This window comes from Gopherus evgoodei, chromosome 3 (assembly GCF_007399415.2).
Source record: "Gopherus evgoodei ecotype Sinaloan lineage chromosome 3, rGopEvg1_v1.p, whole genome shotgun sequence".
In the NCBI taxonomy this organism is placed as follows: domain Eukaryota; kingdom Metazoa; phylum Chordata; order Testudines; family Testudinidae; genus Gopherus; species Gopherus evgoodei.
In genome coordinates this window covers 103,000,461-103,026,681 of record NC_044324.1, presented here as the reverse complement: position 1 = coordinate 103,026,681, position 26,221 = coordinate 103,000,461, and the positions used below count along the sequence as shown (strand labels likewise).

The 26,221-nt window shown below is 40.9% G+C and overlaps 1 protein-coding gene across 1 annotated transcript in view; it reads left to right on the top strand.

Annotated features, from left to right (window-relative positions):
• The window catches only part of TBC1D32 (TBC1 domain family member 32), a 164,245-nt gene that overhangs the window by 66,505 nt on the left and 71,519 nt on the right, over nt 1-26,221 (top strand). Inside the window, 3 exon segments of the mRNA XM_030556208.1 lie at nt 13,593-13,715; nt 16,194-16,302; nt 17,265-17,358. Of these exon segments, the coding sequence (XP_030412068.1) occupies nt 13,593-13,715; nt 16,194-16,302; nt 17,265-17,358 (326 nt within the window).

Below are 26,221 nucleotides of genomic sequence, written 5' to 3'. Positions count from 1 at the left end.
CCTTTACTGTACTGATGGTCTCTGATGTTTTAATACTTTTAAAAATCAGACTACAAAATGCATTCCTTATAAAGTGTACAGGATAGTGGGTTAAAGCTGAGAAAAAATGAAAATATTCTTAGTATCCTCTAGTTTTATGTTGCACATTTATAACATCAGTAACACATTTCAGCTGAATACTGTCTATTCTTGAGTGTGTTTGAAGCATCCAGTTTCATGTTACATTTCCCTTTTGTACCTTAAGTTTGAAAATTGTTAGTAAATAGCCTGAATGTTTTCTAATTGTTTTCATGAGTTTTGGAAGGTGCACACATACTATTTAATTGGTAATAGTATTAGAATTCATAAATACAACTTTTATTCTGACTAATTCAGTTCCTTATACAAGGAATCTGTACCATTACATACTCATTTCAAGTTCCTGCACCTCTCAACTCCATGGAGGCAAACTTGAAAGATATATATTTCACTAGAATCCATTTGAAATTAATTTTGATCTACTTTCCTAAAATTGCTGAGTACAAAGATGTCTGGCTTTTTCAAAAGAAACATTGTCTTGTATAGTCAGCATGCTCCCCTGCCTAATTCCTTCACTGATATCAAATTTGCTAGTATATGAAGCAACTGTAATGTCAAGCACTGAATTGTGGCATCATTGAACAAAGCTGGTAGGAGCAGCAGGTTAGTTATAATGGATAAAGGATCAGTGTAGACACAAATATCTAGTTAAATTGACAATGAAGAGAAATCAAATATTGTAAAAATCAGTAGCAGCTGAAGATTGAGAACAATCTATCACAGCATGTTTTTAGTGATTTTTTTTAAATCAGTGTAGTAGACTTAACAAACTTATATAAAAAGGCTCTAAAGTCTTTCTCTCTTTCGATATCAAGAGAACAGGAGAATATGTGACCAAGAAAATATGCTAAAGTAGCTTTCATCATGTGTTCTATACTGCTGTTGGTTGTTGGGATGGTCATTTGAAAGCCTGTATGCATCTCACTCTTTGAAAGCAATGTTGGTCAATTTAGTTTTAACTCGTGGTTAATAAACAGAATTCTTACAAATCTTCCACCTAGAGCACAGAAATTCTAAATTTGCTTTCTTGCATTTCAAACACAAGTTTTGGGTTAAAAACTCTAGTCTCCCTCAGTCTTAGTTTTTAATATAGTTTTAATACAGTTGTTATAGATCATTTCCTATAATAGTAACCTTTTTTCAGCTGGAAGGTATACAGGTATCTAATCTTTTAAGCTTTTATGTTATATTTTCTGGTGTTACTGTTGTTACTGTTTTCTTTTGAGTAAGCATGACCATTGTTCCTGAGTTGAGGGTCAGATCTCCTTGTTGGTTGTGATGAAGATAGATTAAAGATGACATTGTGTGGACCCCATTATCAGCATCCTTTTTTAAGTGTCTATCTTTTCAGCAGTATAGAAATCAAGGTAGAGAAAATGCTTGGTAGAAATGCATAGTAGAAGTCACAGTAAAGAAAATAAGACATGCCTTTGAGCTGTCAGTGTCTCAAAATCCATAAAAAAGGGCCCCAATGTAGGTGGCCGACAATTACAGGTCAGTAAACCTGACATCAGTGCTGGGCAAACTGGTTAAAACTATAGTAAACAACAGAATTTTCATACACATAGATGAACATGGGGAAGAGTCAACATGGTTTTTGTAAAGGGAAATCACATCTCACCAATCTATTAGTTGAGGGGGTCCTGGAGATTGTTCACAATGGGTATTCCATCCATTTTACTTCCCTTCTCCCTCCACAACACACTTCCCCATCACTCTTCAGGGACCCTTCTTACAAAAGTTTACTATGACAAGAGATAGATAGTCTCCTCCAGTTAGAAGTCTGGAACCAGTCCCTCAATGTGTGAGGCAAAGCTTTTTATTCTTGTTATTTCCTAATACCCAACGGGAAGGGAGGTTGGAGACCCATACTAGACATCAGAGCACTCAACAAGTTTGTCAAAGCTCGAAAATTCAAGATGGTCATGCTAAATATGAGTATTCCAATATTGGAACAGGAAGATGATTTTCAGCCCTCAACCTTCAGGACACCTACTTCCGTATCTCAATCTTTCCATCTCACAGATGGTTCCTCAGATTTACCCTGGGACAAGAACATTACCAGTACAAAATACTCCCTTTCTGGCTATCATCTGCTCCGAGAGTATTCTCCAAGGTTCTTTCAGTAATGGCAGTACACTTATGCTCCCAAGGGATCACGATTTTACCCCACCTGGATGATTTCCTCCTCAGCGCCTGTGACAAGAGGCTTGCCAAGTCACGAAATCTGCAATGAACTTGTTAATGGAGCTGGATGTCCAGATCAATGCCCAGAAATCAACCATCTTTCTGGTACAGCGCCTGGAATTTATAGGAGTTGACTTCGACTCAGTACAGGCCAGAGCTCTCCTACCTCAACACAGATTCTTCTCCTTGGCCACACTTGTAGAGACCATTCAGAAGAGCACACAAATATCAGCCAGACACTGCCTTCAACTCTTGGGGCATATGTAGGGCCCTACCAAATTCACAGTCCAATTTGGGCAATATTAGAGTCATAGGATTTTAAAAATCATAAATTTCATTTTTTCAGATATTTAAATCTGAATTTTCGTTGTGGTGTAACTGGAGGGGGTTATGGGGTGGTCACAAGGTTTTTTTTTGGGGGGGAGAGGTCTTGATATTGGTACCCTTAAATCTGCACCGCTGCTGGCAGCGGCGCTGACTTCAGAGTTGGGTGGCCAGAAAGCAGCAGCTGCTGGATGGGACTCCAGCTCTGAAGGCAGTGCGACTGCCAGCAGCAGTGTAGAAGTAATGATGGTATGGTATGGTATGGTATGGTATGGTATGGTATGGTGTTGTGACCCTTCTGCACTGGTGTCTTCAGAGCTGGGCCCTCGGCCAGCAGCCACCACTCTCCATCCACCCAGCTCTGAAGACAGCACAGAAGGATTGCAATACAATGACACCCTTACAATAACCTTACAGTCCCCTCACCCTCAATCCCTTTTGGATCAGGACCCCCTGTTTGAGAAATGCTGGTTTCCCCTGTGAAATCCGTATTAGGGGAAAAGTACAAAAAAGACCAGATTTCATGGGGGAGACCAGATTTCACGGTCCATGACGCTTTAAATTACTGGGAATTTGGTGGGACCCTAGGCATAGAGCAGTGGGCACAGCATTAATACCACCTGCTAGGCTTCACATATGATGCCTCCAGATCTGGTTCAGCTTAGTTTACAGACCAAACAGGAACAGAGTGCAGACTAGACAAATCTGTCACTACCCACAGGATCAAGAACTCCTTTGACTGGTGGAAAGACCCAGATAATGTTTGCACGGGGCTCCCCTTTTCGCAACCTTTCCCCCTTTCTTTGCTTCTTACCACCAATGCAATGCTCAGAGGATGGAGTTGACATCTAAGCGACCTCAAAACACAAGGCAGGTGGTCATCTATGGAAACATCCTTTCATATCAACCTCCTTGAGCTAAGGGTAGTTAGAAATGCCTGTGCCCATTTCCTCTCACTAATCAAGGGATCACACACGAGAGTCCTTACAGACCATATGGCATGTATGTACTACATAGACTGACAAGGGGGAGCCAGGTCACCCTCCCTCTGTGTGGAAGCGATAAAACTATGAAATTGTTGTATCGTCCACAACATCACACAGTCCTCAACACACCATACTTGCAAAAATGGTTCAGGTTCCAGATTTGGTGAACTTCCCAGAAAATCTTCCTGAAATCCATGGCTCTGCCAAAGATCCTTGACTATATACTGACCTTAATAAGATTGGAACTGTCTCTTAGCTCTCTGAGTCTACAGAGCAGCTATAGTAGCCTTTCCCCAACAAGTAGAGGGATACTCAGTGCTATCACACCTGAGCACTAAAAGATTCCTCACAGATAGAGTTAACCTTTCCCCACAACCCTGACTTCCTATCCCCACGAGACCTAAATCTGGTATTGAAAGGACTAACTAGGCCTCCCTTCAAACCTATGGCATCTGTTCACCTTCACATCTCTCAGTAAAAGCAGCCTTCCTGATAGCAATCACCTCAGCTAGGAGAATAAGGGAAACAGCAGCTCTGATGGCACATCCCTCTTTCACAGTATTCTTTTGGGACAAGGTTATGTTCAGACCACATCCAAAATTCATCCCTATGAGAACTGCCCCATTCCACATGAGCCAATTAAGTCATCTTCCAACCTTCTGCCCCAAGCCTCACCAAAAGAATAGGGAGGAATACCTGGATAGGACAAAGGCTTTCAAGAAGTCTCCTAAACTTTTCCTCTCTATTGCAGAAAGATCCAAGGGCTCAGCAATATCATCCCAGAGGCTCTCCAAATGGGTCTCAAACTGAATAAGAGTGACCCCTCCAGATAGGATTCGTGCACACTCCATGAGGTCGATCTCCTCATCCGTTGCTTTCTTCAAGAATGTCCCTATATGAGAAATCTGTAGAGCGGTGACATGGACATCAGTCCGTACCTTCACTGAACACTATGCAATCACTAATGATTCCATCTCCGATGCGATTTTTGGCTCCACAGTACTGTCATCTGTAACCAAACTCCAAAGCCCCAGCCATCCAGTAGGGATGCTGCTCAGGAGTCACCTACAGGGGAGCACCCATAGGGACACTACTCGGGGGAAAAAGAAGAAGTTACTCACCTTGTGCACTAACAATGATTCTTCAAGATGTGTGTCCCTCTGGGTGCATCAAAACCCACCCTCCTCCCCTCTACTTCAGAGTTCTTGTCTATGACTCTGCTGTAGACAAGGAGCTGAGGGGGTGTTAGGCCACATGCACTGGCTAGCCTCGTAGCAGGGCGTGAGGAAAGGTAGTGCATGTGCTGTCCAAAATTCGTTGATTAGCAGCTCAAGGACGCAAGCACACCTACAGTGGAGCACCCATAGGGACAGATATCTTAAAGAACCATCGTTACTGCACAAAGTGAGTAACTTCTTCCCTGTTGCTCTGCACTGAAGCAGATAGTCATTTCAGCTTCTTATCTCTTGGGTATGTAAAACACCATGGCAGACGACCTCAGCAGACATTTCCCCCTAAATTATGAATGGGACTCTCAAGTCCTCAACAAAATATTCCTAGCTAGGGGGTTTCCAGAGGTGGACCCTGTCTCACTGCAGCCACCACGAGGTGCAGAAAATTTTGTTCCAAAGGAGGATTCAATCTCCAACTCTTGTAGATGTTTTTTTCTTATTTTGTGTGTGTTTTTTGTTTTGTTTTTTAATGCATATTCATCAACGCTGTTGCTTTTAAAGGTTCTCAACAAGATCAAGCAAGACCAAGCCAGGGCTATTTTGATTGCACCAACTTCGCCAAGACAAGTTTGGTTTTCTTACATCAGACTTATTTCTTGCCCTTCCTGGTGGCTTCTGATCAGTTCTCAACTGTTGTATCAGAATGTGGGTCCGACACTCCACCCCATTTTGAATGTTCTGCAACTCCAAGCATGGGTCCTCAGTAGTTCTTGGGACTTAAGGCATTCTGTTCATCAGGAGTATGTGCTCTTAAATAACAGGAAGGAATCGACAAAACTCACTTTCCTCCAGAAATGAAGAAGATATCATCTTTAGTGTAACTGTTGTCATATGTCACTTGTCCAGTTGTCTCTTTTTATGCTCTTGGATTATCTGCTGGAATTGAAAACATCATGTGTCTCAAATCAAGGTTCAGTCAAGATTCACTTAGTGTCAATAACAAGTTACTGCTTGCCAGTAGGAGGTATCTCAGTTTTCACACATCTGACCACAACAAGGTTCCTGAAAGGTCTTATGATCCTTTTTCTGCAAGTTAGAGATCCTGCTCCACTTTGGGATCTAAATCTTGTTCTTAATTGTCTAATGAAACAGTCTTTTGAGCCACTAGCTACATGTTCTGTTACATTTGTCTACAAAAACAGCTTTTTTGGTGCCCATCACTTCTGTTTTGAAGGGTTGGAGAGATTGGGGCTCTACTGATAAGCCCTACATTTACTATGTTCTGCAAGAGGAAGATATCATTATGACCCTATCCAAAATTTTTACCTAAAGTTTCTTCTGAGTTTCATATTAACTGGACTATTACCTTCCAGTTTTCTTTCCTAAGCTGCATCAGTCTACACAGGAAGCTACCTTCCATACACTAGATGTTTAGAGGGCATTGGCCTTTTACTTGTGCAGAACTAGACCATTCAGGAAGTCCCCTAGACTTTTTGTTTTTATTGTGGTTAGGTCTAGGGGATCCATTATCTCCACACAGAGACTCTCTAAAAGGATCTTTGGCTGTATTATGACTTGAAATGATTTGGCTGATGCTCAATTTCCTCTATGAGTGATTGCACATTCTACTAGATCACAGTCTACCTCTGTAGCCCTATTCAAGGACATTCCAGTTGCTGAGATTTGCAAACTTGCAATGCAGACTTCGGTGCATACTTTTTCCAGCCATTGCACTTTGGTTCATGCTGCTAGATTGCATGCTGCAGTAGGCAACACAGTTCTCTTCAGTGCTGGACTCTTTTCCAAATCTCCCACCTGCTTAAGGGGGTTATTACTTAGGGAGTCACCTGAAGTGGAGTACCCACAGGGGCACTACTCAAAGAAGATGGAGCTGTCACTCACCTTGTGCAGTAACTGGATTTCTTTCAGATCTCTGTTCTTGTGAGTGTTCCACTACCTGCCCTCCTTCCCCTCTGCTTCAGTTTTCTCTGTAGGACTTTGTGGTAGAGAAAGAAAAAAGGGCAGTTCACATGCTCACCCTATATAGCCTCAGTATGGGGCACAAGGATGTGCTGAATAGGCACTGCTACCAAATTTCCAGTCAAAGATGCAGGGCACATGTGCACCTGAAATGAAGCACCACAGTGACATGCATCTTGAAGAACTCCAGTTGTTGCACAAAGTGAGTTAGCTCTCCTTACAGTTACAGTGTCCTATATGCATTTTTTCCCCTTTAAGCACAGTTATGCTTATATGGAATTCTAGAAAACTGTTATGTGGCTTTTGAAACAAACCTTGTTTAGGAATATATTTCTCAAGAGTAACAAAGAGTCTTGTGGCACCTTATAGACTAACAGACGTATTGGAGCAGAGTGTCTGACGAAGTGGCTATTTACCCACGAAAGCTTATGCTCCAATACGTCTGTTAGTCTATAAAGTGCCACAGGACTCTTTGTCACTTTTTACAGATCTAGACTAACATGGCTACCCCTCTGATACTTTTTCCCAGGAGTATGGCTCTACATTGAAAAGAGGAATAAGATAATTATTTCCAAATTTTTACAGTAAATATTTTGCAATGTTACAGTATATTAGGCTGTCATACGATACACCATGGTTAATGTGCTTTTTCCTTTTCATTCATTTCCATTTTAGTGGCAAAAATGCAGAATAATACAGAAATGTATCTCATATATATATTTCCAATGATTTACAGAACAAGTCAGGAAACAGATTTAGGAATGGGAGCTTTAACGGCTTACAGTGTACGTCTATCTGAAAATCAAGCAGTCTATTGAAATATGGCTCAGAGCTGTATGCGTTAGTCAATATTTCATCTAGTTCACTCTATTCAAATTCAAATGAATGCATTAAATTCCACAGAAGCTATGAGATGTGCAGACATACATTTGTTAGACAAATGTTATGAATTTGACATAGCTTCGAGGGTTTAGGAGATCAAAATACTAAACACTGTAACGTGCTTTTCAGTTGTGCTTTAAAGATGATTCTCTCTTCTTTTGCACTGTAATATTCACTCTTTTATCCACAATTGCATCTTAATGATGGGCATAATAGTATTACTTTAAATAATTTGTTCAATTAATTGTACCTGTAGTATGTGTATTGTTAATGAGCTAAGTGTGTGAACTAATGTCTGAAACACAATGAAGAGAATATTAATTAATTTGTTCTGTAAGAGGGAAGCCTTCAACCTTCCACATTCCTCTGTCAGGTCAGTATACTATTTAAGTTGGCCTTTTTTTTCTTTTAAAACAATGCCTCTTACATTATGCTCATCAACAAATTTTAAAATTAATAATGTTTACTTTTTTAAAAATTAAAAATGATTCCATTTAAACCACAGTGACACTTTTCCATAAAGTAGTTTCCATATGTAATTTTTCATTTTTAAATGTTTGTAATATATTCCTTTCCATTTGTGGACCTTGTTTTTCATTGTTGAATCATAAATTCTCTCATTAGTTTCAGATATTCTCCCCCGGCCCTGTTCTGCAAACATGCAGATACACCAGCAGCACTATATGGGCAATGCAGTTATCTCCATTTTTAAACAGCTTGACAGTCAGCCACTAAGAGTGGCTGATGGGTCTGATAACTCTTACGATTACTAAAATTTGATTAATGCCTACTCCTACAAAGAATCCTGTGATGCTATTGGTCAGTTACCCTCATGCTTCGCAAAATCCCTTTGAATTTACTTTTACTTAGGCATAACTATGTCTCCATGAAGGAAAGAAGGCCATAGACAGTGGCTTCTCCTGCCCCATGACTTGCATCCTTGGGATCTATGGTACACTCATAGAGGGTCTTTCTTATGGTCCAGGAAGGGAAGAACAACTCCTGGAGGAGGTACTTCTTCCCTCTCTCAACCCCATTTTAAGATCACTAGATCTTTTGAAAGCAAAAGACACTTCCTAGTGCTTTGGTTTTATTGCCACCAAATCCCAGTTTATATTCAGTCATTCCTAATTAGTATTTTGTTAATTTATTGTTAGATATTCTGGTTATTATTGTAGATGTGTTTTCTGTCTAGAAAGTAATGCATACTTGCATTTTTTTTAAGAAAAGCACATACATTCTGGGGCAATTTTATAAGACTTTCAAGGATGTGTGACATACTGTGATAATGTAGGCTTTCAGTCAGTGAACAATAGATGACGACTACTTCCATATCACAAGTGACCCTAAGGGTTAATGTAACCTTACCATGAAAAATACTAATTCAAACCTTGTTGCTTTACATAATCCTTCCAACTCACATTTGTTGATACTTAATCAAATTAGAAAAAAAAAAGTCAAGCTACTATTTTATAAACTAGCTATCCTTATAGCTGTTTCAGATATCTTCATTTAATAAATAAAAACAAGTTTTAGGTAATCTGACTGTACTTCCAATTTTGTTTTTCAAATGTGAAAAATTTAAATGAAGGGCCAAAACTGACAAGCTAGGTTTCATATAGGAAAATTATTCACCAGGAATTCTGTTTATCATAATTCCTTCTCCCATTTTAGCTAGCAACAATAGTTACAGATAGCATTGTAGTAACCCAGTCCCTGGCACTAGCTGTGATGCAGCATCACAGAATGCTATCTTGAGCCAATGAGAGGACAGCTCAAGCTGGGGAGGGTGCTTGAAATCCACCTGAATGGGCAGTTGGAATAAAATCTGTTACAAGGAGAAGAATGTAGACGCTGAGGTAGCATGAGCACTGGTGTCTGGGTAGGAGAGGAGGCGATAAAATAAAAGAACAGGAGACTAAAAATAGTGGGAAGTGAGAAGGAGGAAGGAAGGAAAATAGGAAAGGTTTCAGATTAGGAAAAGTAGAAAAAATAGATGTAGGTATGTGAGAAGGCACTATTAGAGAAAGGCTGTAGGGGGAAATAAAATCTACAGATATATTGGGGAGAGTGTCTAAAGTGAAAAATCTGAAAGGAAATATAATAGGTGAAAAAGGGAATTGATCAAAAAGCTGCATTAGATGAAAACAGATCCAACAGTAAATGAGAAGCCCACCCACAAATGACCTACAGTAAATGAGTAGAGAGAGTGACCGTTTGAACATTTATTGAAGGAGTACAGTTCAAAGGTGTCTAATGGACAAGTGAGGGCCCACTAGGTGAAGAAACCCCACTTGTGGATAAACTTGATTCAAAGAGATTAAGCCATGGGAACACTGAAGTCAAAGAGAAACAAAGAACAGGACAGCAAGAGCAGAGCTGGACCTACAGCCAAGGAGAGGAAAAGTTTATTCTTTGAAGGGACACAGTATATTTTTAAGTAATCTCTCTTGTTCTTGTTACTAGCAATGCATTTGGCACTACCTACACCGCATGTACAAGCTCACAAAGGTTAATGAGTTGGTAACCTACAGTTTATTATTATAAGTAGTAAGTCTTTGGTAATATTCAATATTATTGATGCTCCTGATACAATTTTTGGGGTTTCCCTTATAAAGTTTTAACCATTTAAAATTATTCCTTTTTGGCTTTGCCTTTGTCTCTTTCACAGTTAGCATAGCCTAGCCTAGCTGGGTCACCACAGCAAGCAACGAGGCAAAAGCTCCATCAGTCAAAACTAGTATATAAAGAACCTATCTACCAAATTCCTTTCTAGTTAAAAATTTCCAGAGCAAAGTAAGGGATGAGAAATTAAGGGGAAAAAAAAATAAACCAAGAGATGCTTCCAAGTAGAGAGAGAAGTGATATAGGCTGAGAGGAAAGATGATGTAACAAACAGAATTACTCATTAGTAATTCCCCTTGTTCATTCCTTCCTCTCCCATCCTATATAGTGACAATTAAAGAGAGCAGATGTTGAGAGCAGAGAGTCAGAGGAGTGAGTTTACCTCATGGTAGCTTTTGGAACACCTAACAGCCAACAAAAGTCAGCAGAAGAGAAACAGATACAATGGCAGATCAAAATATAAGGAGATAACCAAGTGGCCACCTTGCAAATTTCAAAGGCAGATTCTTCTGCACTTAACAATTTTAGATGTAGCCATTTGTTTTAGTTCATAAGTTACAATCTCTTATACACAAAGTTATTGTAGTCTTGGTTGCTTTTGACACTTCTGACAACCTTCAAAGCAAATTGTCAAAGGTATTCCAACAAGTTTCTAATAAGCAAACCTGTACATAAAAAATGATTTTGATATAGCATTGCTGTTGAATGCATTGCAATAAAATGTCTTTGATTACTCATAAGTAATCCAAGATAACTTTCATAGCACAAATATTTCACAAGAGTAGCTAAAGAAATATGATCTTATTTCTTTTGGTTCAATGAATCTTTATAAAACATCAAATATAAGTGTTGATATCCTCAGCATATCTGCATTCATACTTGGAATACATTGACAAATCAGTATTTGTCTTGAAGGGAACATTTTATGAGTAAATCAAATATAAAACCACTATGCTACTAACAGAAATCAGATTAGGCAAAGGGCTGTACATTCAAAATGGAGTTTTCAGCTTGGTAAAGATATATAGGAAGAGTTGTTAATCTCACATAGAATTCATGAGTTGTACAGACATATTTCCCAAATTGTTACACGTTCTATCAGGAGTAAGGCCCTGCAGGTGTTGCATCTCCTGACAAGTTTACAAATAAGCTAAGCAGCCTGGTGGACCACCGTGCCTGATTGGTTGAGGAAACTAGCAGTCTGGTTCTTACGCCCAGCAGGAGCAGTAGCTTTCTGGCTGCTAAAAGCACACATTTGTGGATTCTTTGCCTCCCTGTGCTTGTGGCATTCCAAGCCTGCTACTGTCTTGCTTCTGTCCTGATGTGGCCTAGACCCTGCCCCGCACCCAGCCTTTTTCCAGTCCTCTCTCAGCTTATTTTCTGCCTTGGAACCAGCCCTGCTTCTGCCTTCCCTGACTTCAGGTAATCCGGTTCTGATCCCTGTTTCCTATTACTGGTTCTGACTCTGTCTTGACCCTTGGCTCTGGTATTTGGACTCTGGCTCTGATTCCTGGTTCTGACTCCTGTGCTATCTACTAGTCCTGACTCTTGCTCCAGCCACTAAGCCAGACCACCTGTGATTCAAACTCGAGAGGTAGAGGAGGGGAATGTTAGCTTGAAGTATATTGTTTATATATAGTATATTGATTAATTTGATCCTTTTAACGGCTAATCTTGTGTAACATAGCCGAGTTCCGGATGAATACCCCAGTGGAGATTACTCATGGAATGTTTTGAATCAGTGCAATGTCATTCTCTTTCCTGGGCCAGATCTGCCCACTTTGGGGGTTGTTACTCTCTTCTGCCCACAAGTGGGGATCTTATGACTGTTGTACACTGTCAAACTCTACTCCTGGTAGTTCTCTCTATCGGGGAGCTCAGTCAGGTTATATGCTGGTGAAAGCTACCGTCCATTCTGGACTAAATTCAGCCTGACATCTTTATAATAGTTGAAGTTTTCTTTTTCTAACTTGGCTATTTTAAACACATGAAATATTGCAGTCCAGATGTTACTGTTTCTTTTTGTCCTTTAGAAAAATGCTCAGAATGAACCTATGATCTCATAGATAGGCACAAGTTAAAAGAAAATAAATAGAAATACAATTTTAACAGGATGTAAACTGAGCATATCTGAGTTAAGAATAGTCATTTTGGTTATGCATTCCTTGGTTATTATCACTTGAATATGCAGGTATTAAATTATTGGGAGTATGACTCCTGAATTTTTCCTGTTTTCAAAAGAAACATATTGAAAACATGGACTAACAAATACAAATGTCAAATAATATGTATTTCCTAGGTTACAGCAGATACTATATGAATGCAAAATGTAATGCTAATCAGATGTTATTCATGATGTTTTACTTCTATGATAAAAGAATGAAAGCAGCAACAAGAATTTTAGTGATATATTTTTCCGTAAATAGGGCACTTCCGATTAAATAATTTTTGATGTGATGTTACAGTAACCAGATTTATGCAAAAAATACAAAAAAGTTTACAATTTCAGTGCTTCATATATTATCCTGGTGATACCTCAGATTCTACCATAGGTAACATCAAGCTAGAAAGAGAGCATTATCATTGTTAATTTTGCCTGATATTATAAAATAAAATGGTACTTAACTTGCTGTCATGTGTTCTGGAGATTACCTTTACCTACCAGAGTGTTCTGACATAAAAAAAAAACCCAGATACATTGTTTTACTCGCATGCTAAAACTTTTGTTGTCTTTGATCTTTGCATAAAATTTGACTAAACAATAGAGTACTTACAGTAGAGAATATAAATGTGTGTTTTTTATCTTGACTCTTTTTCAACTGAACTTAATTAGAATTTACATTAGGAACTTAGTGTTGTATCATTTCTTGACATTTCAGAGCATTGGTTGTTTTATTAATTTCACATCATGCTTGTTTTCTGTGAGGTGCAGTCAGCAGACTAAACTGACCAGCATGTGTTTGTGAATGTTTTTTTACAGTTGTTCAGTATAAATTAAAAATCTATTGGGAGCTAATCTCGAGTTGCATAACCCTTAGTAAACAGAGTGGCTACTAAAGGGATATAAAGGAATGTTTTGTCTCTTAGTTCTGTCCGAGTTTCTTAAAGCATAGATACTGGAACAACTTTTATAGTGAGGGTGATGAAAGCCATTAAAACAAAATTGTAAATCCTCCAAATGATGGAAACCACTTCAAACCAGGGAGTGCTGCCTCTCCCCCAGCACTTCTAGTTCCAGCGCCTATGTCTTAAAGCACTTTTTTTTTACTTTGAGATCTCATGTTTATTCTGGTCTGCCTTAGTCTGTATTAACAGATTCCTAAATCATGCTGTTATTTCAATGTGTGTCCTTCTACAGGTTGTTAAGTGTGCTGTGCTGTGATCTAGATATACTTCTACTTTTAGAGTCTCAATATAAACTATCACAAGTGCTTCTAAATGCCCAGAAGGAGAACATCATAGAAACTTCTGAAGGACCTGGGTAAGAAATGATCAGTATAAATATGATGTTATTTAGACTCAGTCCAGCAAATACTTACACATTTGAATAGCTTTATTCATATAAATACTCAAACTGAAATCAACTAGACTCCTAACATATGTAAAATTATTTACATGCATGTTTGCAAGATTGAGGCCTTAATCTTTAATAGTAAAAAATATGCAAAATTACAAACTGAAAAAAAGAGAAATGTGTTGCCTTTAATCTCTTTAATATACAGTAATCCTAAAGGCAACTTGTAATAATAGCAGACACAACACTTTCAGATGTAAATGTGTTGTGTTATTAAAGGACCCATATAAAGATCTGTGGTGGTGTGAGGACTCACCTGTGCAGCGCCTCCTGCTGGTAGTCCTGGGAATTAGCTGTTCACCAGGCCCAGAGCGCCCTCTGTAGGCCGATGTCTCTCCTGTCGCTGGCCCCCGTGTCCGTCCTGGACCCCAGTGCCCTTTTACATCAGAGTTCTTCCCGCTGCAGTAACTCACAATCTGGGTATCCCCTCCCTGGGGAACCCCCAACCCCCTATCCCCACCTTGCCTGCAGCCTGGGGTTTTATCCAGCTGGAGCTCTGCAGCTCCCTCTGCCCTTCCCCAGCACTGTCCCACCTCAAGGACCCTACGCAGCTCCTACATAGCCAGGTCCTTCTCTCTCATAAGCTAGAGAAAGTGTGTGTGTGAGAGCTCCTGGCTTACAGCCCAGTTATAGGGCCAGCTGTGGCCTGATTGGGGCATGGCCTCAGATGTGACTGTTTCCCCAATCAGCCTAGCCTTTTCTCTCAGCCCTGGCCCTCTCCAGGGGCTGGCTTTTAACCCCTTCTTAGCTGGAGCAGGGTGACCACCCCGCTACAAGTTCTGATATGTACAAATAAATATATATTGAATTTTCCTCTTTGTAACCTCAGCCCTCTCTCCTCCTCTTATGACTTCTAATTGCTAATTACCAAAGTAAAATTATCTTGTGTAAATAGGCCACATTCTCCTTAAAGAGAGCAGCTCCATACAGCACAGAGTGATGAAACATTACTAAAATTAGAAGTCAGTTTGTTCTTTAGCTCAGTATGTTGCACATTAAGAACTTGTCACAGTGTTTACATATATGATCGGTATAGAGCTGAGACTCTAACAATATGGCCTAGATCCTCAACTGGTTTATGTCGCTGATTTATACCAAGTAAGGATTGGGCCTATTATCTTTCTAAATAATGGCTCTACACTGTTCTTATAGCAGACTCTTTATATGAAAAGTGAAAGTGTTTTTCCTTTCTAAAACAAATTTCTTTTGGGCTAGATTGTGACTTTAGGCACAGTCTTGAGCAACGAGTGGCATGTACGCTCTGAATCACTATGCCCTCCATGCTTTGTTTTGCTCCTGGAGTAGTAATATGCTTCTGGCCTATATCAGCAGCAAATTTTAACCCCCCCACTTGAGCTCAGGTGCTCTAGCGACTGAATTGGCAGGTGTAACCAAGGGTCCCCCAAATTCTCCATCCCGACCCACCCACCTGCTTCTCATCTGCCTCGGGTGAGAAGTAGGCATGCAGAGCCTACTTATTCCTATGTGCCCAAGACCCCAGGTTCCTTTAGCCAACTTAGGGATGTGAAGTTGTTTTTACTGCCCTACTAGTAGCTGAAAGTCCATGCTGTAGCACAGATGTAATCTGTGAAGTCAGAATGACTTTGCTACTCAAGTTTATGGTTTTATGGTAAGTATGTCTGAGGGCTGGGGAATGTGTGTTGGCTGGTAGTTTTCTGTTGATTTGTTTGGGTGGTGAAAAAGAGTTGTGTGTTTGGGGTTATTCTGTGTGCTGGCTGTGTTGATTTGTCTCTGGAGGGCTGAGCTGGGAGATTTTTGTTGTGTGAGTTGCAAATGAGGGATGTGTACTGTCATGAGAGGCTGTGTGTGTTCGGGGTTATTGTGAGTGCTGGTTTTGTTGTGTGGATGGATGCTTTACATGGGGCAGTTGGGACAAGTAATCCACAGTCTGTGCAGTCTCTCTCATACAGCTAATGAAATTGTTGCATGCAAATTGTCTTTAAGGTGGTGATTGATTGAGTTACCTCTGATATCACAATGATCTAGGACTCTTGGCATGGAATAGATACATGGCTTGCTGTCATGTAGGTAAAATTCATAAAGTCAAAATGGCTGAGAACTTAAAAAACAAATAGACATGAACTGCAGATCCCAGTGATGATTGACTCTTGGGATAGTCTGAACAAAAAGAACACTCAACCATGCTTGTAGCTGTTGCTTCAGTCTGACTCAACAGACATTCTAGTCTTAGAGTGACAATCCTGGAATCTTATTTTATAGATTTTTCCTTACACAAGTATGTAGTCCTAGTCACAATCTAGGTCTATAATTATAGTTTGTCCCTAGAATTAGTAGCATCCTTAAGAATATTTGCTGAGAGCAGCACTCAAAGGTAAATCAAGTTTGTTTGTTTTGTTTTTTCAGAAATTTTATAATTGATGGTCTGTCGGTAGAGAGAAACCATATTCTTGTTAGGATAAGTCTTACGGGAGGACCAGCGGAACGGATTTTGCCTCAGAGAGTACTAAATAAGGTTAGAGGGGAACGTCTAACAATTGTTCTTGTGCTGGTCGTAGGACTTCAGTATTCCTACTGCTTATTCACAATATAAATATTATTTAGCATCAAGAGACAACAACTGCTTGCACATCAAGAGTGTTAACACCTTCCATTGCAAGAAAAGAGATTTGCTTAGCAAAGATGTTATTTCTAGTGTCAATGGGCTACTAAGTGCTCAGGTAATGCCATGTTCATGCCAGGTTATCAATTTTTTAAAATAAATACCTGTTTCTCTAACTCTAGAAGTGATTTTTTAATTCTTTAATAGATTTCTATCTGCAACATCTTCCTTTTATCAGATTTTTTTTTACCTATGGGCATAGTTTGTGAGTAGAATGGGGGGCGTGACCCCCTGAAACTGCAAGCCTTGGGCAGGTACAGAATTTGTCCCCCATGCGCGGCCCCGTTGTCCAAGCTAGAACTTCCCTCTCAAATATATGCCTCTGGTTTTAACCTGCTTGCATTTCATCTGCACTATCAAATACCTGTATCTTTCATCAGTATTCTCACAGTGCAGTATTTGTTAAGCAGGTTCTTTTATTAAGTGCTATGGTTTTCTACAGACTGTCACTCTCAGAAAGAGAAGATGGAAATTACTGTCAGCACAGAAAAGACAACTAGATCAATGTATAAAATTGGAAATACAGTATTTCTTTTGAAAGCTATAATTTTCCTTTCAATGAAAAAAATATTAAATTCAGAATTGTTAACAATAGTTACCAGAGCAAATTGCTTAAACCTTCTGGCTCATATACTTATTGGATTTCATATTACTTTTAATTATACAAAATCATACAATTAAATTGTAGTATCAATAATTCTGACAAATCTGTTGGAGATTCATTGTACAATAAGCAAATTTTACCTGTAGATGAGTCGGGTAAACTACTATTAATTTACCTTCTAATATCACTTTGTTCTGATTCTTTTTTCTAGGGCACTGATCCATATCCTTGGTCAATGTTTTCATCATACCCCTTGCCAAGGTGCTATCTTTCAGAAGCTCCTAGGAAAGCTGATTTTAGACAAGGTACTAAATATATTACAGTTCAGATTCCAAACAAACATTTTATGTCAGTTTATTTTCATTCTTTTCTTAGAATGAAATCTTATAAATAGCCTGGGATTTATATTATTGGAAGTATTTGTGGCCAAGTGGGTGAATTTGTTTTTAGTTGTTGCTTTGTATACCAATCATTCTGAAAAGCTCTGTTTAGTAATCCATTTCTTATGCAAACCTCAAGATTAACGTTTTGGCTGATCTCAGGTGGGAGACACATGAGACATAAACATATCATCTTGTTTGGCAGCTGGAGTAAAACAATATGTTTAAGATACAGGATTTCTTTTGTACTCTGTTTCTTGATTTGGGTCTCTGTTTGCAGAAGAGTGGTGGTGTGTGAAATACACAGTGTTTATAACAGTTGGTTCTTGCACTGAGAATCAGTGTGGAATGTATGCAAAGTGAGTAGTCTGTTGTAGATTCATCTAGACAAAGCATATACAGAAACCATTTTAAGGTTTTATATTGAGCACATAGTAAACTAGAACTTAGTGAATAATTTATAATGAATAATTTCTCATGTGGAATTTGCCTGTTCAGTTATCTGTCAGCAGATCACAACATACTCAAATGTATTCATGATGAGAAATTCTTTGTAAATTTATTCAGCAAGTAATTCTTTCCCTCTTGGTCATTCACAATTATTCAGTTCGTGAATACTCGGAAATTAGACTAAGGTGGCCATGATTACTGCTTTCTTCATTTCCTGGCCTGAGATTTGGTTATAGCAGAAGTTGCCTTTTGGAAACCACAGTCTGCATCTGTGCACCGTGCCCCCCTTCATTCTCCACCCCACTGCCCAATCTAGGAAATGTAGTTGATAAGAATCTCAATTTTGTATTTTTAAGATAGTTTCTAGCACTATCCCCCTTTTTTATTATGTTAGCTTTGAAAACATAAACTGATGTGAACGAGTTTCTAAGGTTGAAACAAAAATAAGTTATATTTGTGGAGTGAGTATTGGAAATGGCAAACATTCGTTTTGCAAGGCTGCTCAAATGTTATGGCAGACTTTAGACAGGGTCCTCTTCTCTCCAGCCCATGAGCTGGTGCACAAGGATTAATATGATAGCAGATCCACTTCTCCCCTTTCTCTGGCTTGTGGTCAAATGTAAGAGTCCTTATTGAGCACAAATTAGAACCGACCAGCAAATATTTTGGGCCCAATCTGGATTTTAAAAAAGTCTAGCTCCATGGAAAGCTTTAAGACTACTGAAGTCAGGAACAATGAGCTTCTTTTCCACAACCCCATACTTTACATAATGTGTGCATGAAGCTATAATGAAAGACATAATTAGAACTTTAGAGCTGCCTCTGACAATGATACTGGTGGTGGAGAAGAGGATGGTCTAAGTGGTTGTTTTAATTAAAACAAAATTGTGAGCAAGCCCCTTGAAGAACTCTGAACCTAAAGAATATGGAAAACAAGGGAAAGACAAGCCAGAGAGGAGAGGAAAGAAAACTTTATCAAAAGCCAACAATAAGAACAAAGAACAAGAAAAAGCTAAAAAAACACTAGAAAGAAAAAGGACAAGGCTAAAGTAAAAAGTGGAGAAAAAGGAAGAGAAACGGAAATGAAGATCCAAAGAATGACACTGAACGTTAGTAGAGAACAAGCCGTAAATGTGGCAGAATTCTCCTGTTAGCTAACTCAGAGGTCTTCCTCTTCAAATTAAATGTGAGGCCCTTACTAGTCTTTCTGATATATTAAAATATGTTAGAAGTTATGCAAGTCAGTTACTAGTTAGACACCAGTTCTGTCATCTTCTTGCTACCACATGCAACTGCGTATAAATGTCAGATCAGGAAGAATTAGTAGCAAGAGAACCTGGTGTTCTCTCTGAGCAAGAGAACAAAAATTGTTCTTCAGCCAGAGACTATTACCAGCAGAAAAATAGCAGAAGTCATGTAGAGCACACAGGAGCAGTAGGTACCACTTCTAAAGAAACTTATGAACTATAGCAGGACAAATTTACAAAGAGCGTATGGTGTAAGTCTCTAGTAGCCCTGAAAGTGGTTAGAAATCCTTTCTTCCCCAGCTACCTTTCCAACCACCTCAGTGCCCCCTCCCTCTTGTTCAGCATGCCTTGGATGCTGATGGCAACAGGATTCAGTGGCAGTTACTGCTCTGCACTGTTAGGGCCTCTCATCTGTAGAGAGTAGCTATGGACTAGTAACTTTTTTTCCTTAAGATCTCCAGCAGTCACTGCATTAGTAATGGCAAGGAGGTAGTAATAAACTTAAAAAAGGAGACCGTTTTTTCGTAACAAAACCACCAAAAGTATTGATAATCTGAGGGGAAGTCAAAGAAATATGGGTTAAAAACCAGCCGTTTCTCTCTCCTCCTCTTCAGATTCCTTGTCATTTGAAAAAGAGGAATTCTTCTTTGAGTGATGGTCCCTATGGTATTCCACCGTGGGTTATGCGCCATGTGCCAGGAGCTGGGGAATTTGAAACCAGTCTCTGTTGGTCCATGCATGTGCCCTCGCTCACCATGTGCCTCCAACCGAGGAAATAAAGTGTTGGGAGGAATGACTGCCTCTCGAGTTCCTTCTCACCACTTCATGGTCTGGATTGAGACCTTTCATTGTCTGCATCATTGGCTTCATTCTGCTAAATAAAAATAATCTAGTTTGTAAATAGTTTTTAATAGTTTTAATTGTTTAGCATTAGAATAGTTTCCAGGGGGCATTTCCCCTTCCATCCCCATACCCAGTTCAGTTACTGGACTATGCCCAATACTCCAGAATTTGAACTCTCTGCTTCCTGCCTGTGATTCTTCTATGTCAGTGATGACCACCAACACTGCCTGTACGGCCTTGGGGAAGCTCACATTGGTAAGATGCGGTATCTTCCAATTGTTCCTTAGCTGTACCTGAGAAGAGTGGGAACTTTGTCACCTGGAACTGGGGTACTACTGAGCCCACCACCCTGAGTTCCATTTACACTGCACTTTACCAGCACATAAACAGGTAGGGAATGAGAAGGCTCAGCTAAGGCACTTCCCAGTTCCTAAGGCATGCACCCGCTTCTGGAGTGTAAACCCAAAATTATACCGTCTTGTGCTGCACAGAGAACTGTACAGCATAAGCTCGTGAAATTCTCCCTCTCTCTCAGTGTGGAGAGGAATATACACAGCTTTCTGCTCCAATTTATGATTTCAGCACACTGGTTTTAGACAAAACAAAACAAGATTGTTACCTACAAAAGATAGGATTTTAAGTGATTATAAGGCAGTGGTGGGCAATCTGCATCCTGTCAAGGTAATCTGTTGGTGGGCTGCGAGACAGTGTTTACATTGACTGTCCTCAGGCATGGCTGCCCGCAGCTCCCAGTGGCTGCGATTCAGCCTGATTCAGCAAGGAGTGGGCCTCCTGCTGTGAAGTCCAGCTCTGGTGTGGGAGAATTACCCCCCACAGACCCCAAGGTCGGGTATTGTTGGGAAGCTAGGAAGTACTCTCATAAGCATGAGTTTTCCTCTAAGTCCACTTCAAAGAAATTGGATTTGGCTGTAAACAAACCCACAACTCAGCCTATGAGGACTTAAGACATACTAAGTTCCAGTTGCATGACCAGAAAGAACAATGTTCCATTAGTACAGTTATCCCCAGCTCCTCCCAAACCCCAGGATCTGTCAGCACCAACGGATTCCAATCACTGCCAACTTCAGATACCACCATCCTTGCCGGCTCCGATGGTCTGGACAAGAAGAACCCCTCTCACATTGGGGAGAGCTGAATCTGTGGCCATCCCCACAAGACATTTTCGCTCTTCTGAATCCAGAATCCCCTTCTCCATTGGGGCGCTCCGTTTCCAGGGAGATAATATCACCTCTGAGGGTATGTCTATGCTACAAAATTAGGTCAAATTTATAGAAGTTGTTTTTTTATAAATCATTTTTATACAGTTGATTGTGTGTATCTCCACACAAAATGCTCTAAGTGCATTAAGTTGGCGGACTGCATCCACAGTACCGAGGCTAGCGTTGACTTCCAGAGCGTTGCACTGTGGATAGCTATAGGTAGCTATCCCACAGTTCCCTCAATCTCCGCCGCCCATTGGAATTCTGGGATGAGAACCCAATGCCTGATGGGGCAAAAATAGTGTTGCGGGTGGTTCTAGGTGCATGTCGTCAGGACCCTTATTCCCTCTCTCACTCGCTCCACGAAAGCAACGGCAGACAATCGTTTTGCGGCTTTTTTCCTGGGTTACCTGAGCAGATGCCATACCACGGCAAGCATGGAGCCGTTTCTGCTCATCGTCACCGTACGTCTCCTGGGTGCTGGCAGATGTGGGACTTCGTTGCTACACAACAGCAGCTCATTGCCTTTTGGCAGCAGACAGTGCATTACGATTGGTAGCCATCGTCGTTATATTCCTGGGTGCTCTTTTAGCCGACCTCAGTGAGGTCGGTCGGGGCGCCTGGGCAGACATGGGAGTGACTCAGCCAGGTCATTTCCATCTTCTGACGAGCACCCTCTGACGATGGCTGGCACTTGTACTGCACCCTCTTCTGGCTAGAGCTAGGAGATGATGATGGCTAGCAATCATAATGAAGCATCTTCTGCCGAGCACCCAGGAGACGATGATGACTAGCAGTCGTACTGCACCGTCTGCTGCCAGCCTCAGATGTAAAAGATAGATAGAGTGGATCAAAACAAGAAATTGACTCGATTTGTTTTGTGAAATCACAGCCTGCTGAACTCAGGTTTTTGAGCTCAGTCCTTGAGGGGGCCATTCTGTGTGACAGTTGTTTGTGTTTCTCCTTGATGCAAAGCCACCCCTTTTGTTGATTTTAATTCCCTGTAAGCCATGTCATCAGTCGCCCCTCCATCCAACAATGACAGATAATTGTTTTGTGCAAAACCAGGCGAGGAGGTGACAGCAGCGCGGTGACAAGAGTAATGAGGACATAGACATCATCATAGACTTCTCACAAAGTACAGGCTGGACAGTGTGTCCTGGCAATGTGCATATCATGCTGATGAGCTCTGCATGGTCATCTGTGCTGATCAGCTTGCCACGCTGGCCAAACAGGAAATGAAATTCAAAAGTTCGCGGGCCTTTTCCTGTCTACCTGGCCAGTGTATCTAAGTTGAGAGCACTGTCCAGAGCGGTCGCAATGGAGCACTCTGAGAGAGCTCTCGGGGGCCAATACCATTAAATTGCGCCCACACTACCCCAAATTCAACCTGGCAAGGCCGACTTCAGCGCTAATCCCCTCGTCGGAGGTGGAGTAAAGAAATCAATTTAAAGAACCCTTTAAAGAAAAAAAAGGGAGTTCATTGTGTGGACAGGTCCAAGGTTAAATCGAGGTAACCCTGCTAAATTCGACCTAAAGTCGTAGTGTAGACCAGGCCTGAGAGAATTGACTGCTGGAAGGAGCTGATCATCCGGCCCATACACAGAATACCCCACCCCTTCAGCAGCACCAATGGTGTTGCCACTGGAATGAGAATCAGCCTTCTCCTCATTGTCAGATTCTGAGCCATCCAATGAAACACTTTTCCCTTACCCTACATGTTCTCCACTACCCAGAAGACCTGCACTGGTTTGAAACCAACCTCCACCTCATCTAACTCAGGGCTGCTGGTACTCCATGCAATTGGGGCCCCTGCAACCACCTATCGACCCCTCCAACTGGCCATTTTGGAGGCCTTGGGAAGAGTACCTCCTACAGAGTCGATCCAATCTGCCAGGGAGTCACTTCTTGTCTCCCCTCCCACCAAGGGCATGCTCAGATCTGTCTCCAGGTCTGACAGATGAGGAGGAACATTAAGCTCCAGATCCAGTGGTTCCGCCAGAACCTGCAAGACTGACACTGTCATCCCAAGACAAATGGTGACTTCTATATAACCTCCTCGCCCCCCATGACTTCAGGAAATTCCAGGACCTTCTCTGCAGAGTTGCTGGATAACTTTAGATTCCTTTCAAGGAGATCCAAGACTCCCAGCCAGGGATGGCTCCAGGCACCAGCATGCCACGCGTGTGCCTGAGGTGGCAATCCACAGGGGGCGCTCTGCCAGTCGCTGCAAGGGCGGCAGGCAGGTTGAATTTGGCAGCATGCCTGTGGAGGGTCTGCTGGTCCCGTGGCTTCAGCGGACCTCCCGCAGGCATGCCGCTGAATCCGCGGGACCAGAGACCTCCCACAGGCAGGCCGCCGAAGGCAGCCTGCCTGCCGTGCTTGGGGTGGCAAAATACGTAGAACTGCCCCTGCTCCCAGCACAAACTCGTAGGCATTCTGCATGCTCCCAGACCCAACAGAATAGCTCTCTCCATTAATGAAGCCATACTGGAACCAGCTAAGACAGTTCCCTCCCCCACATACACACACACACACCTGTGCTTCTAGTCCTAAAGGGGAAGAGAAACGTTATTATCTGCCGGCCAGGAGTGCAAAAATTTTTTCTCACCTCTCTTACAGTTCACTGGTGGTCTGTGCCACTTCTCTCTCCAACCCTGTGGAGAAGAGGAGGAAGTCTGGACCAGTGTCTCCTCTTTGCTGTCCCCTCTGGCAAGGATCTCAAGGGCAGCTTTTCCCTTTTTTCCCACTGGAAGAAGCAGAGCAGTGGCTCCTGTTTGTCTTTTGTTGAAGAAGCCTGCGGTGCATCAGGCCTGAAGCCTATAACAAGGGAAGCACTGCTGACCATTCTTGTTATGCACATGCACATTCCAAGGATGGCATTGTTATGAGATGCAGACAGCAGCCTGATACTGTTTACTTGTTAAAATAAATACATTTTGCATGGGTGGAAGACAGTGAAAGTTCCTGGGTGAGGAATGATATTTTATTTATTGATTTGTTTACTTAATAAATACATAAATAAATAGAATAAGTTTAATGGGATTCCACTGGGGTCACTGAATCCCAGCTGTCAACTCTCAGGTATGAGTTTATAAATCCTTTGAAGGGGTGGTACACATTAAGTGAATTCTAGTTCATAACTCTCTTCTTAAAGACAAGCTTGTGCCTTCTGGGAGTAAAAACACCAAAAAATGGAAAATAGATTCCTTTTAAAATAACAGTTGTCAGAAAGATTCAAATGGGTTATTATTTCTGCGATTCATCCACTTACATGAAATTTGTCTGCCATAGTCATTGAGCTCATTCATTACTTAGCATAGCAAGCCCTCATATCAGACTCATTTTAGATGTCAAGCTTCTTGACATCCAGTAACTATTGATAACAGTAATAATACTGTAGTTACTCCTTTGTCACCACTTCCCCCTTGCTAAGGTGCTCACAACCATTTTAAAGAATTTGTGACTAACAGTTTTGTAAAACAAATATAAGAAAACTGGATAAACTATTTTAAAAAGCCAAACAATTTCATGATATTTAAAAGGAATGCAGGGACTTCAAAATGATTTAAAGCTGCAAATGCCTGAAAAAGTAAAGTTCTGTGATACCATGTTACAATGCAGGGGTGAATAAGCTAAGATGGATGGATATCCAAGGGAGCAAGTTCTACATTTTGTTGTTGCTAAAGTAAAACCAAATCATCTGCAAAGCTATTGTGGGTAGTGTCAGCATGTAGATACCTGTCAGATTCACAGAGGAGTTCCCAAACATAGCTAGATTTCTCCCCTGTTGTAAGAGTTTATAGACCACCAAAGAAAATTTAAAGTCAGTCTGTCACTTTATAGACAGCCATCAAAGAATGCAGGATGTGCGTAACATTATCACAGCTACTCAGCAGGTGTACAGTTGGACTCAGTATTTATTGTAAGGTGAGAAGCTGATGGAAGCCTACTAAAAGGGAATTAAAATATTCAAGCCTTGTCACCCTGAACTCATTTGTAGCTGTTGTGAAGCTGTTGAAAGATGAATACATGTGCATTCTGTGAAAAGTGAGAACATATTCATGCCATCTTGGACCTGTAGCTTTGCATGGAAAGATTATAGTCAAAAACATTTCCAGTGGTTTTAACCTGCCTTGTGCAGAACATACCATTTCAATAAATGGGGAATATGAAGGAAGAGAGCCCTTCGTGGCAAGCAGACATCTTTGTTTACTGGATTGAAAATAAGGTTCTTGTGATGCAGGCAAGTTTACCCATCTCCCCTTTATGGCAGAAACTTGAGCTGGCAGGATTTACCCAAAGGACATACTGCTTCAAACTTTCCAAGAAGCTACTCTCTTCTGGCAGGTGCTAGGCATTTGTCCATGTGGTTTCTGTTTTGTTAGGAAGGGATATGTGGAAAATAGAATCATAAGATGTGATTTATTTGTATGAATTATCACAGCCAGGAGTTAGAAACCTACAGGCTGAAGCACTGGACAATAATATATTGTGTGTCTCTTCTGTTACTGTGAATTTGAAACATAATTTATGATGTCAAGTATCAGAGGGTAGCCGTGTTAGTCTGGATCTGTAAAAGCAGCAAAGAATCCTGTGGCACCTTATAGACTAACAGACGTTTTGGAGCATGAGCTTTCGTGGGTGAATACCCACTTCCTCAGATGCATGTAATGGAAATATCCAGGGGCAGGTATATATATGTGTGCTAGCAAGCAAGCTAGAGATAACGAGGTCAGTTCAATCAGGGAGGATGAGGCCCTGTTCTAGCAGTTGAGGTGTGAAAACCAAGAGAGGAGAAACTGGTTCTGTAATTGGCAAGCCATTCACAGTCTTTGTTCAATCCTGAGCTGATGGTGTCAAATTTGCAGATGAACTGAAGCTCAGCAGTTTCTCTTTGAAGTCTGGTCCTGAAGTTTTTTTGCTGCAGGATGGCCACCTTAAGGTCTGCTATAGTGTGGCCAGGGAGGTTGAAGTGCTCTCCTACAGGTTTTTGTATACTGCCATTCCTAATGTCTGATTTGTGTC